At 40.8% G+C, this 14,604-nt stretch overlaps 1 protein-coding gene across 1 annotated transcript in view; it reads right to left on the bottom strand.

Annotated features, from left to right (window-relative positions):
- Positions 1-2,909: 2,909 nt before the first annotated feature.
- EPHA4 (EPH receptor A4) overlaps positions 2,910-14,604 on the bottom strand; it is a 104,884-nt gene continuing 93,189 nt past the window's right edge. The window contains exons 13-17 of the mRNA XM_026854877.1: positions 12,443-12,592; positions 9,816-10,009; positions 7,166-7,321; positions 6,003-6,880; positions 2,910-3,578 (exon numbers count right to left, since the gene is read on the bottom strand). Coding sequence (XP_026710678.1) covers positions 6,766-6,880; positions 7,166-7,321; positions 9,816-10,009; positions 12,443-12,592 — 615 coding nt within the window. The 3' untranslated portion in view covers positions 2,910-3,578; positions 6,003-6,765. The remainder of the gene's footprint in view (positions 3,579-6,002; positions 6,881-7,165; positions 7,322-9,815; positions 10,010-12,442; positions 12,593-14,604) is intronic.

Genomic DNA, 14,604 nt, shown 5'->3' with positions numbered 1-14,604 from the left:
TTAGTTATTGACCTCAGAGGAGGCAGGTTAGCAGTAGAAATGGGAGGAGAGCAGGGTTCCTGGAGGTGGTTGTGTTCTGCTGACCAGTGATTTTTTTAATGTTAAAAACAGTCTTCAAAAAAATGAATGCCAAAATGTCTCAGCCCACTTAATTCATTACAAGATTTTATAGAACAGAATCATGAGTAAGTTCAAGAGCACTATAAAACCAAGGATTTCATTATCTTTTGTTGGTCTGGTTACAGGCTAGTAATCCACAGCAGATTATGGAATATAATTGCTCTCTCTATATATGCATATATGTATAAAAGTAAGTTAGTGTAGTATATTCCTGTGGCTACTCTCTCTGTCCACCCATGGAGAATACTTTTTACTAAGCTGATTGGAATGGAATGCTTTAGGTTTTAATTTTATTTTTTAAAGAAAATGTCTACATATTCATGTAACTTTCTCAGAGGCTTCTGTAAACAAAGAATTACGTTCAGGGCCACTGCCAGAAATAAGATATGTCAGAGGTCTGTAACCCATTCAATAGAAAATCAGTCAGTGGCCCAAGGGTACTTCCTTGCAAGGAAAAGGGTAAAATAACTGAGGTCAAGGCCTCAAATGCAGTTCTACTTTTAATCATGTTGTTGCTTTAGAGCATAACATGCTTTTCTTTTTTTCTTCCCAATTGTCAAAAACCATTTTGTTTTTCTTGACATGTCTAGAACAGCCCCAATGTCTCCAGATAAACCATATCTGTTCTTTGCACTACTCCACACTCAGTCCATGGGCAGCTACATACATTGTCATTGAGATGCAAATTCATAGACTTTATATGTAAATAGACTCACTTGCCTCATACTATTGTATGTGAGTGGAGAGTTAGGGGCAGAGAGCGAATGGTAAGGAAAAAAAGTAAAATCCATATACATGGAAGAAAATTAAACCACTGGGGTAACAAGTTTTGATAGGATGACTTCTTAGATTTGGGAGCTAAAAGGGAAAAAGAACAGAGAATCAGAAAGAGAAGGGAGAGTACCCACGCATTCAAACCTCACAGGACTTTTTAAGAAACAACTGTTTCAAATAGATGTAAAGGTTTGCCTTTCATTTCACAATAAAACTACATAATTGGTAAAACTTCTTCATGTGTATGAAATGAAATCTGTTTTTCCAGCCATAACATATTCTCTCTTAATACATCGACTGGCTGAATAAAGGCACCAGGACAAACACCCAGTTGGCTGGTTTGCTCTCTCAAGTACAAAAGGACACAATGAACTTGCTTTAAAAATACAATAACCCAGTGTCACCGGCAGGGTTATTTCTTGGGACCAGTGCTGTACAATATGGTTCTGCTGGTATCACTGGAATCTTTCCCAAGAAGAATTTGGTTCAAAATATTTTTCAAATAGACAAGTCAAAGCTTAAGAAAATTTCTAGAAGACCCACCATCCTTTCCGCAGTACCTGCGAACTGTGTACATATTTAATTCAGATAATGGAACTGCCAGAAAACCTGTACATCCTAAACTAAGCAGCAGCATTGTAAGGAAGCGAAGGTTAAGGACATTACACCCGTGGCACTCAGACTATGCGGCACACGCCCATACGTGTGTTACCATTACACAGCAATATCCTTTACACAATATCCACGCTCTGTCTCTGGCTTGGAGCCCTCGCAACGGAAACCGTCCCTTGCCAGTTTCTGCTGCTTCCAACACTCTCACGCCTCTGGTTTGTGTTTTGTCCCTCAGCTTCTCCCTCTCCTCTCTCCTGCTCCTTTCACCTTCTTCCTCTCTAGAGGGTCACAAGTCTCCAACTCAAGCCCATCAACCCACGCCAACGAAGCCCACAGGCAGAGCAGCGAGTGCAGTAACTCAGCAGCAAGGTCTCGGTTCCCACATTAGAGGCGAAACCCTGGCCCAAAGGAAGCTGTACTGTAGGATTTCTGCCAAGGTGACATCTGGCCCCAGGCAAGGTTCAGACAGCAGGAGACCAGGGAGGGAGACTATTCCCAGCCGACCTCAGATGTGCAAATGAAAGATTATGACCCTGCAGGTTTTTCCCAGGCGTGGTGCCCATGGATAATACCTGATCTCCAAGGAGAAATCACCGAGATCGTTAACAAGGTCAGCCCGACTGCAGCATCCTCCCCACATTACAAATAGCGGAGGCGCCCCGGGCTCTAGCGCGCAGCTCCGCTCCGACGAGCTGGCACCACAGTAACGGTGAATCCTCCAAACACTGACAGATTTTCTAGGTAGTAAGTTGCAGCACCGTTCCTCGGGCCACGGAAGAAAGCGTGCCTGCTCCTGCGCCTCACCAGCTCTCCATCACCCGCACAGGAACAGGACGCATTTCACAACTCTCTTGCTAACTACTGTGACCTCACAGGTCTCCTTGCATTTTTGTTCCTTAACCGTGCTGGGAGCAAATGAAGTGTTTTGATTATTACATTACAGGTTTTCACAGCTTGCACACAGAGCGAGGTGCTTCTGTGAATGGAAGAACTGCATATATTTGTTCGCATTCAACAAGTCTTTAAAATCCTATTTTTGTAGATAAAAAAGACTACTTAAGAATTCTGTTCAGGGTTAGAAGATGGATGCCTCCATCACCTTGCCATTGAGACTGGTCAGTCTTGATCATAAACAGGGCATTAGTAGGAAAAAATGACACTTACGAAAATCTTTAGCACCCTTAGAAATCCCGTGATCCACAACTCCAGAACTAACTTGAAATTGCCCCTGTTTCAGGCTGCAGAACTACGCATAAAGGTTAGTGTGGCAGCTAAAAAATACACTTATAGATACAGGTATTTAAACATTTTTTCACGTGTGTGTTCTTGCTACCATTGCAAGACAAAAGCTATGGGCCTGCTCTCACATGACAGGGGACTCCTGCGCTTCCAGAGATGAGTTGGGCACATTCACAGGCAGTTCTACACACGAGGTGACTCACACACAAACACACGCACACAAGCACACGTACGCACCTTTCAGAGGAGATAATAATCCATTATCCACTCAAGGAAAAAAAATATATTTATATCACTGCAATGGCACGTTTTGTGTAAAATGTCATTCAGCAATGTATATAGGCAGCTCACAGGAACTGGGTTCTTTGCTGCGGCACCTGGCCTGGTGTCCATGGTAAGATGTGTAGTGCTCCGTCATCTGCATTCGTCCGAGATGCAGCAGTGACAATCAGGGGGATGAGGAGAGAAAATAACAAAATATATAAATAAAACCGAAGGTAGGAAGAGAAAGCAGAAGGGGAGGGGAAAAAAAAATCCACGTCTGCAGGGCTTTGACACAGGACATTCCTCAAGTGACAACTGGGTGCTGAGTCTTAACAACTTATTTCTCAATGAAGAAAAAAACCAGAGTGGGTGGCATGGAAAAAAGAAGAGAAAGTAAAAGTCACTCTCTCTTCAGGGACTGGTAATTGTTCAGCGTATGTTTTCCAGAATTAGTGCTATGGAAGACGCGACTGTGGATCCAGAAGGCTTCATGTCTAGTCTATGTTCCTCCATGGTCAATATGATCAATAGGACAGGCTAGAAGGCCGTGAAAGCAAAATCTAATTTCCCTGCACAAAAAGAAAACAGAAATATATTAAACAACATGCAACAAACCAGACACGCATGCCTGCCCGTAATGCCTCCTCTCAGATTTCCCAGCAGAAGCACTGCTGCATGTAGCCAGCCCCTCCTTGCCTGGCCAGTTGCAGATTCACATCAAAGGAAAAGACCCAAACTCCTCTCTCACTCCTCCCCGGGTGAAACAGTGACATGGCAGCAGGTTAATGGAATTAAACCTGAGAAGGAAGTAGGAAGAGATGCAATCCTCTCACAAACGGGGGGGGCTGAGGGCAAATGCAGGAGGCTGGCAGGGGACAGCGAGACAGATACAACCAGCAGTTCTCACAGGGTGAGAACCCTTTGCATTCCTTGTCCCTTTGCATTCCCTCACACTATTTCAAAGTCTTAATTCCATGACATACCTTATAAACAGACATTTACTCTATCTATATATATTTATATGTGCCACCTATTTTTTTTATCTGCTCTCCTCCACCTAACACCAATTTCAAGAGGATGGCCCCTCACTGGCCATATTTTATCACAGGGAACACAACCATCAGTGGCAGTTCTGAAAACCTGGCACCTGAGCTGCCTTCACAGTTTTCATTCTACAGGGACAGTTTTTCATTTTGTGGGGAAAAACATTGGAGTGTTTTGAATTACTGTTACTAGACTCCAAGAAAGCAATTTTACAAACTGGCCAGAAAATTGGGTGTATTTTGGTTTTATGTAAAAAGACAATCTCAACAGAATGCAAAAGATTTACAGCATGAGGAAATTTAAAGTTTCTCGGCATTTAAGAAGCAAAAGAATTTTTGCTGCTGAAAGTACAAGTATCAGGTCTTTAAAATGAGTAACCACTTCTTATGTTGCTTGGTGAAACGACATTAAGACATGCTGGTTTAAGTAGTTTTTTTAAAGAAATCTTAAATTTCTTGAAATGGAAAAGCTTTTATAAGTAATACTGCAGAACAGTTTTTACTAAGCTGTCATGACTTGACAGGATCCACATTTAGCATCCCATATTCTGAACAAGTTGTTTTCTGAGAAAGTTGGGGGTGAGGGGAGAGTTAGTGGTTAAAATCAGAAAGTTATTGTTAAAAGTGACAAAAAGTGATGTGAGTGACGATACAGTAAGTGTGACTTGTCCAACTGAGTGAGCTGTTTTTGATTTAGAATAATTGCTATTATTAAAAATTCTGGCATATAAAGCCACTAAATCTTTTCTGAATTTGTTGACAGGTGCGGAGTGGGACCAAAATATTATAGACCAAAGAATCAGTCTTAGCACCATCAAAATATAAATCTCACCTTTCTGACATTGTGCCTGGCACAGCTGAAACACAATGTCTGTTCTAGAGGATGTGTCATGAAAATCCTCCTCCTACTCAGCACAGCATTACTCAAAAAGAGTAATAAAAGCTTCAATATAAATAAAATTCAAGCCTAAATGTGTTCAGAGCTTTACTGGATAAAGCATTATCCAATGTGACCTAAGGAGGACAACCACATTCCTATAGCAGTCGCCTCCACCCAGCGACCCAGGCGATTCTTTCATTCACTCAACTTTCGATCTGTTTCTCAGAGGAGTTGGAGGGCAGCTTGTCAAGCAGGTCATGCTCCATCTTGTTTGCCGTACTTGCAGAGGGGTGCTGAGACCTCAGCCATGCAGCCTACACCTGGCACTCACACCCACACCCGCCTTGATAATCCAGCCTATGGGGCTAGTTTCAAAAGTGAATTTAGTTCCCACAGCTGATGAGACTGGATCACTGTGTCTGAAGTGTAACACTGATGCACAACAGAGCTGTCACCATGCCTGACACCCAATCTCTGCAAAACCAGGCAGGCTGTATGCACAATGCCGTATGTTTCTGCTTCCCCTCCCATAAAACCACTGGCACAGCAACCAAGACCGAGCTTTCCAGAACACAAATATTGGTTCTACTGTTGCTCATGAGAGAGCAGGAAAAGTCCTTTGTTCTTCTTGGTACATTTATGAATATACTTACTTTACAAGGTTATTCGTATTTTCTATGGGATCCATATGTGTGGGGTTTTCCACCCAAAAAATAAGGGCATCCCTACTGCTCTCAGCACAAAGTGGGGTCAAGCTCTTAGTCCTAAACTGAGTGAGCCGCAAGACGCACTCCTACACCTTGTCTGCACATCTTAACACGCAAGAGCTTGAGACTAAAACCAGATTTTGAAACAGTGCAATTTTCACTGTCATCAAATAGAGCAAACAATGGGAAACACAAAGCAATTAGTCTGGGTAACCAGCACAAGTTTATACAAACTGGTTGGGAACCCCAAATAATACATACCACAGCACCTTTTTTTTTTTTCCCCCAAAGCAGTAATGAAATCCTAGCAGTGTTTAAGAAACAAAGCACCATGAACATTTTGGAAACACTACTTCCACTGACCTTCTCCATGTGGCAGAGAGAACCGCTTCTTGAAAGAGAAAAGAAGTCTGAAAGCTCCACAACCACGATTGTCACAGCTGACTACTGGCAAGATGTTCACAAAATGTCTTTTAAGTGGTAGGCTTCAGCACAGCACAACACCAGCCAATAATCTCCCCAGAAGTCCAGTTTTGCCCAGTAATCCACAAGGTGGGTCATTTCATGTCTCAAGCCCATAAATGGGTAGATCATTCATTGTCAGGCACTGATTAGCCAAATAATATTCTCACTGAGGTTTTTGCAAGGTATTAGTGATGCATCAAGTCTGCAAAAAATATCCTAGGGCAGATTCTTCATTCCAGTGAAAGATGCACAGCGGTGGTTTCACCCACAAATAAAACACTATGGTTGTAATCCTACAGGTCACAGGGAGAAGGAAAGTTTTTGTTTTTTAAGCTCAGTATCTGTCAGCAAACATAGCATCAAAACTTGAATGTGACTTTATATTTATATAGATACATGTATTTTACATGTCGTTGATCAACAGAGAAGTATGTTTCAAGAAACAATTTGTTCCAGGTCTGGTTTAAAATGACGGCTTGTCATTTCTGGAGGCCCCCCTCCCAACACACACGCTCGGTTTCCACAATCTGTACATCAAGCAATGCTGCAGATCTTAATTTCAACGGGCAAGGAGACGAAGTAAAAAAAGTGCAGTTCTTCAATTAAAGTGCATGGATGAGGTAAACTAATTTCAAGAGTTTTGAGTTTATTCAGTACTGGCTCAGACGGGAACCATCCTGCCGTGCATCTGTTGCATTTGGGTGCGCATTGCTTGAACGCTGCTCAAGATCTTGTTCTGGTGCGCGATGGCAGTGATCCCAATCCTTGCCAAGTCACTGTGGAAAGTAAGAGAAGAAGCAGGGGGCTGAGAATCATGGATCAGACCTTGGTACAGAGAAAAGTATTAAGACTCAACTGCAAGCAACAACAAAAGCAAGGCAGATGTACAGAAATGTTTAATTAAGTAAGTGAAGGCATTGTGGAGGCATTTTAAAGTTATCCTCCATCCAAATGAAAGGCATTCCATTCCTTTAATGAATGTAATGATATGCAGCACAAAGCAAAAGAGGCCGATTAAATCCAGATTTACCAGGTTTTTTGTTATATCGCTGAGTACTTACTCCTGGTTCATATGCACCACAGCCTCTAGGGTGGTATAGCCAGCAGCTGTGAAGTTATCCTTGTATCGTTCCATTTTAATGGCTTGGAGCCAGTCACCGACAGAAACAACCGCCGAGAACTCAGGGGAGCTTGGATCCAGCAGGGCTGTGCTAGGTCTGGATGACAAACAGTGAAAGGACAGAGAAACAGCGTCAGCTGGATCATGAATCGCAAACCAAAGCTTGGTCTCTGTGACAATTATCCTCAGTGATTAGGGAAAGTAAGGGCTAGACGTTGGCCCAATAAAACTGGTGGCTCTCTGCACTGCAACATAAATCAATGCAAGAAACTTAACGAAATGCAGAGTAATAGGCCAATTTTTGCAAAGAATGTATGTGACCTTAGGTTTCTATTTTTGCTTTCAGATCTAATTTGAACTGCAATGCTGCTTACAGATTTCCACCTCAGATGCAACCAAGTTCACAGAAAATGCTTTTATTTCAAAAAACAAAGAAGATGGCAAAGCTGGAAGGTGTTCAGCCTACTGGGTCTGTATCTCACAGGCAGCAATGCAAGACCTTGCCAATCCTGCATGTGTCAGACCTCAGCTCAGCAACTATAGAAACACTACTGAAGTATGTGCAAAGAAACTGGGAGCTCACAACCTGCCAGACTGGTTTGGAGGGCAAAACTCAGGGCGGGTTCAGATAAAGCCTGTTTCTAGCCAGGTTTGAAGGCAAGCTCAGTGCATTCAATCAAACTCAGGACAGCAGGGAGTTAATCCTCTCTTTAATCAATCAATTCCTGACCGGCGCGTGTGCCAGGAGTGGCAGGAATCATGCGAGCTTTGTTTGTACTCTGGAATGTGCTTCTCTCTTTCCCTTGCACAAATTTGTGAATAATTATTTTTACAAAATTAGCTTCTCTTATTAATATCTCATTTATTATTTCATGTATATCGTAAATCACAATTTTATTAAACCATTATAAATTACTACTATCTACCTAACCAAAACAATTATCATTTAGCAATTTATTTGAAAATGTGCATCATCAAAAATTATGTGTGCAATAGCACAGTTATGTCTTGCCTAAGGCACTGAGTACATGCTGGTAATACTTGGTACAACTCTTTTACTGTACTATCTAACATAAGACCAACGATGGCGACCTAATTATATACAATTATGCTTCACATATAAAGTCATATATTAATAACGTTATATGCATATTTGAAATTCATATTCCAAAGAGAAGAAAAATAAAGATCTATAAATAGCCATGAACATGAAATAACCTTGAATAAGCTATTAACTCACATATACACACACAAAATGACCTTGAATGGGCTATTACCTTTTCTAAAATCTATATATTTTCAAAGAGTACCTGTAAATTGGAAAGAAATCAAAATGGAGGAGTTCATACTGTGATTCTCAAATTAAATTATCACAGCACATCGTATTGTAATTCTCACCATGTAAATTATTTAAGCCTCAAGTGTGGATACACTTTTGCCAGGCTACCAATGCAGTTAGGGCAATCTGGAAGATATGTGGTGACAGTAGCCTCACAGGGTTAATAACCTCTCTTCTGATAATGTACATTGTAAGCAAGAGTCACAAAGGGACCTACAAGTTTAAAAATAAAAATAGATTTTTCCAGGATGTTGTTCTGTTGGAGGCTGAATCAGAATCTCTGTGACTCCTCCACCAATTCAAGAAACTTAATTCTGTATTGCCCAACAGACATTTTTGTACCTTCCCTTAAAATGTTCTCCCGTTATCTTTCTCTTGTTTCTTTTATTTTAAGCTTTTTTCCATATTTGCTGTAAGCAAATTTACCTGACAAAGCAAAGGTATTTGAAAAAACCAGAACAATCCTGGTGTAAATTAGTAAAGCTCATATTACTTCAGCAGTGTTTCACCAGCTCAAACAAACTGCTGATCTGTCCCAACAAAGATATTTTGGTTTTACCCTACAACTCTGGGAGTTTCCTTCCTACCGCGCTTCTGCACGTACCAGGTATACCATGCTTAGGAAACAAAACAAAACACAAATGTAATGTGGGATCGGTGGAGACATGAAACTGGCTTTCCACAAAATTAAATTCAAATTCACATAAAAATTAATCCACACCTTCCCAATGCCCGCAAGGCGTTGGCTGTAATGCCGTAACGCTCATTTGCAAATCCTACACAAATCTAGGGTTTATAAAACTTGATGATGTATTTTTCCTGCAGAAAACCACATCACTCCTGTTAGCTACACTGCATTAAGGCTACCCACTCAAGCTCTTTCACTAGGGGGATAGGGAAAAGACGCAACAAACTTTGTCTTCAGACAGAGCTTGCCTGCATCAGAACTTTTTTAGGACGTGCTTAAGACTGTGCTGTAAAACTGGTTAGCATTGGTGTGATACAGCAACAGCTCTACTCATTCACTTTTCCTTCTCACAGAGCTAGGAGAGGCTGGGGTGCCCAGTGGGGTTCAGCAGTGTGCCAGCACAACCCCTCTGCTCCCTTGCACGGTGCAATGTCCACTGCGCAGCCTGGCTCTGCAGAGCTACAGAGCGCTTTAACGCCAGCACAGAAGTTTAGGTGACTTGCATCTTTGCCAGTGTCTCCACTGTGCTCCCTTGTACATCACCATTACAAAAGCACAGCTGACCTGGAGCTCTCGCTGCCTGTTCTCTTCAGGCTGTTGGGGTTGCGGATGAGTTTGTCCAGCATGTTGACGATCTGTCCAAATTTAGGCCTGTCACTGCGTTCCTTCTGCCAGCAGTCTAACATCAGCTGATGGAGAGCAATGGGGCAGTCCATTGGGGGTGGCAGCCGATACCCTTCTTCAATGGCTTTAATAACCTATAAATTGCACAATTAGGAAGGCATTAGAGAACATCAGACACTACTCACATCTACCAGCTGAGTACCATTTATCCTAGGGCGATCCAAAGTATGGAAACAAATCCACAATTAAGTGAAACAACATGGAAAATTGCACTCAGACTCAGGCAGTTGGTGGTCTCAGAACTGTCATTTCTCCTCAGCAATTAAAAACTAAAAGGGTACAGTATCCAAAGCAGACATCAGATACAGAACGGCAATGTATCACAAAGGAGCACATGGAATATAGGGATGACAAAATAGCCCAGGTTAGAAATAAGCAACTATCTTTGTTGGACTGAGCATTGGAGGAGCAAGAGCTCTACAGCAAATCTTTAATATCTATCAGTTTTGGGTGTGCTATGTTGAAAATTAAATTTTCTCCATCATTTTTAGGGTACAGCACATCACCCCCTCCTCCCTCACCTACTGGGCTAGCTCATCTCTGCCAGTAATACAGGCCTTGTAGAGAACTTGTTCTTTCACCATTGTATGCTCTGAACCAAGAAATGCATAATGGGAACCCTTTTGTGCACCTCATCAAGAAAGTTTACAGAAGTCCAACGCAACAGCCTAACTATGCATTTCGTACTTAATAGAAACCAGAAAAACTCACAAGCTGAAGTCATTTCAAACCCTCCAAGAAGAGCTCCAGAGCTCAGTACTCTGATGGCTTCTTAGCCCTCTCAGGACAACAGGACGTGAGCAGGACTCAGTTCTGGTATGACAGGGACATGACCCAAAAGCCTTCAGATCTTCAATAATCAATATGACTTTGCTGGCAGGACTCACCCTGAGACTACAGAGCAGGAGCGCACAAGACTGAATTGCACTAAATTCCCTCCTTCTGGTCTTGTCCAATTAGAGGCTAAAATCCACTGGGAGGACAGGGGCGGGCTATACTTGCACTATTAGCAGCTATTTGGTGACCACAAAGAAAGTGGCTCACACTGCTCCAGAAAGTATGAAGATTTTTTTGAAGATACTTTTCTCTTGATTCAACATACACTGAGAATAATTTGAAATCTACTTCTGCTTTGTTGTGAAAAGCATGGCTCTCACCACGGTTAAGGAGAAAAAAAATGGTATGTCTAATCATATATTACAAAGAGAATGCAAAAACAGTAATATTGGCTTTCACTGTCCCGTTCAAGCCAGGTTTTTGACAGGTCTAGCACCACACATTAGCAGTGTACACCAATCTAATATGCTAGCTCTGCGTTTCTCTGTGCTGTGTAGACATTCCTGGTACAACCGAGACACATCTGGTGTTTTATTTTCTTGCTAAGTCTTGATGACTTCCTGTTAGCAAAGGAAGGCAAGATTGGGTGCCAGAAGAGACATTTCACATCAGAAAGAAATTAAAATTATATCCCCTGTTTAGATTAAATGCCATCCGCATCTAGACACTCTTTGAAAATGTTCAGCTCTACATAAGAAAGCAGATGACTTGTAAAATGACTTAACCACTCCCATGACCATATATTCAGATTAACATTTTCTTCTTCCTTTATATGTTTGTAAATGCCCTGGGAAAAGAATTATGGATAATCTATGCCTCATTTTCACTGGATTTTTTTTTCATTTAATAAAAATTCTATTAGCAAAAGCCCTTATTAGCATTATTATTAAATACTCTTCTGGAATAGCAGCCATTGTGCATGCTCCCTCTTGGAATATACTGAAGTAGTCCAGATGGTATGGTTAAACAGGACATGCATAATTTAAGAATGGTCATTTAGGAAAGCTGCTTTTTAATGTCCTTGGGGGGCAGCTATGCAATTGTCACAAGAATGCTCTGACTGATTATCAGAATTGGATTTCATATGCATTGTTTTACATATCCTACAAGAAATAAAATCATCTGGAAGATTTATAAGCATACTGGGGCTTGAAGAATTAACTACTAATAGGAAACCTCATTAAATTCAAGTATTTTTTCTTAAAGATTTTCAATAAAGATTTAATATCAACATTGAAATCTGCCTTCTCTTAACAGTATTATGATTATTTGTTTCCTTTTTCTCCATTCTTCTTTCTTTCTTTAATTGCTTATAATATTTTTCCTAAAATTAAAAAAAAAAAAAAAAGAAAGGAAAAAAAAAAGGAAAAAAGATACATGCACAAGTTACAAACCCTAACTTGAGAACCCCCTATTCCCTGACCATAGACCAGGCTTGAAGTATTCAAGGAAGTAAGTGTTAGTTTCAGAGAGGTTCCCTGAGAAAACAGGAATCTACCACCCATTATATCCTTTTGAAAACCTAGAGTAAATGTCAGAAGACATAGTGATTGACAGAAGTCAGAAGAATCATATAGTAATTGACACAGAAACAATCAGCAGACATCTAAGAACAAAAGCACAGGGGGAACGGGAAAGAAAAGGAAGAGGAAGCTCAGGAGGACACTCACATCTTGATTAGACATATCCCAGTAAGGTCTTTCTCCATAGGACATCACTTCCCACATGACGATGCCATAGCTCCACACATCACTAGCTGACGTAAATTTACGGTAGGCAATTGCCTCTGGTGCAGTCCACCTGATGGGGATCTTTCCACCCTGTCACAAATAAAAGAAACCACAGGCTCGTGAGTCACCATCCCAGTAATGTGCGTGGCTGACACTGTTCTGCACTGCCATTAAAAATCAAAATGGTTTTCTGTATGCAATTCCAGAATCGTTCTTAAAAAGGCATCCACTTTCTCTTTTTCTTGCCATAAAACTGTCAGATCCAACCAGGAGGCAATGCTGCCCATCTGTTTTCTTTAGTCACAAGGAGGCAAACCAGTAAATTGTTAAATGTATTTTTATCAGCCCTCTAAGAGATCTCTGCTTAGGGCTATGCTGAAGCATGAGAACAAACCAGGGGTTTTACAAAGTATATATTAAGAGATTTAGTTGACAAAACAAATAAGTACATGCTGTTAATTACTATTTCCTTGCTTGCCTGTCTGACCTGTTTGGCCTGTTTCAGAAAAATGGGATTATAAACGTTTTGCTTTTCAAAAAGGTAAAATAAAGAGAGGATAAACTGGGAAGATTTATGAATACTGTGGTGTTTCCCATGGGCAATATCCCAACTCCTACCAGAGATGTGAGATGGCAAGCAAGCCTCTGGGCTCTCCCAGTCCCTGTGGGAGGAGTTCATGGTATAAGGCTGCTTTTGATACCTGTTGGAGAGAGCTGTCTCTTGATACAATACTTCTTTTAAAACAAATAAAAATACTTGGGCATCTGATTTGGGCCACTGGAGTCCTGCACTGTTTTAAAACGAACTCACTCCATCCTGTTTATCTGATTTTGCCTTAGCTGAGTGATCCCAAGCCAGAGATTTCTCCTTTTGTTTATGCTAATATGCAAGGTGTTTTTAATTGAGCTTTTGGTTTCCTGCAGTTCCATCTGGGGAACGACTTAAGCTGAACAAAGGTTTTAGGGTTTTTTTCATTTGCTTTTATGCTTTTTTGATTAAGTTTATTTTGGTATCTTGTTCTCAGCAATCTTCTAGGTAGTTTTTATCCATAACTGAGTGCAGTGTGTGCATACCTAATGGTTTATTGTTCTAATCTCTCTCTCAAATGTTTAATATGGACTTGTGCCAAAGCCAAGTGAAATCAAAAGGGGTCCCTTCGCCTAGCTTCTTTGGCCTTTGCATCAGGCCCTTTGTGAATCAGGTTATAGCAGTATGTGCCTTGTGTGGCTATAGGATGCTCTATCTTTGAGTTATACTACTAATGGGGAACAGAACACACCATTCTCTTAAAAAAGGATGCTTTAAAAATGTCCTTCTATTGCATAGTCTCTGGTTATGAAAAAGCCCTATTCCTCCTTTCAGACACAGATGCATGGACGTTGTTTATACATGGTTGTCAGTCTAAAAATTGTCAATAAGCTCTTTTTATTTAGCTGCTCGAATGGAGTTCATCCAAATTTTCCTGATCCTTCATTACTGATACCAAATGAAGACAATGCACTGTAAAGCAAATGTCATTGATTCCCTGTAGTTTACTCTTGAGAGCAAACATAATACTATATCTCCACTCACTAAATTCAAAGGAAAGCTTTTCAATCATTTCTGCTTTGCCCTTGTGTGTTTGTCTAAACTTTGATTTCCCTGAATACAGCTTTTCAGACCTCTGCTTCTGCTTTCTTCCACTTGCCACCCTTATGAGTGAGAAATACCAAGGCTGGCCAGCATTTAATACTACATGAGTCTATCGTTCCCTGTAATGAACTTTGAATCCATTAAAGGATGAGTGTTGGGATTAAACTGCAAAATCTGAGTGCTGCAAACAAACTCTGCACAAGGGAGAACAGATGGAGAATGGCAGATATTTAAAAATGAAGAAAATAAGCAATTAAAAAAGGAGACTTTATAAACTCTGACTTCTTTTTCTTAGCATGCATGTTAATTACAGAGGTATTGGTACAAAGGCTGGTAACGGTTGGGATGTTGTTTCGTGGCCAGAAGTGCTTTCATTAGTACTATTCCACATGCAGCATATTAAACTAGATTTAGCAAAATTAGTTAACAGTGGGATGCTGAAATATAGATAAAATGGGAAATAAACAAA

This window comes from Athene cunicularia (genome assembly GCF_003259725.1).
Source record: "Athene cunicularia isolate RWA chromosome 9 unlocalized genomic scaffold, athCun1 chr9_part1, whole genome shotgun sequence".
Classification (NCBI taxonomy): Eukaryota; Metazoa; Chordata; class Aves; order Strigiformes; family Strigidae; genus Athene; species Athene cunicularia.
Note: the sequence above shows the minus strand (reverse complement) of the source record. Positions and strands in the feature narration are given on the sequence as shown.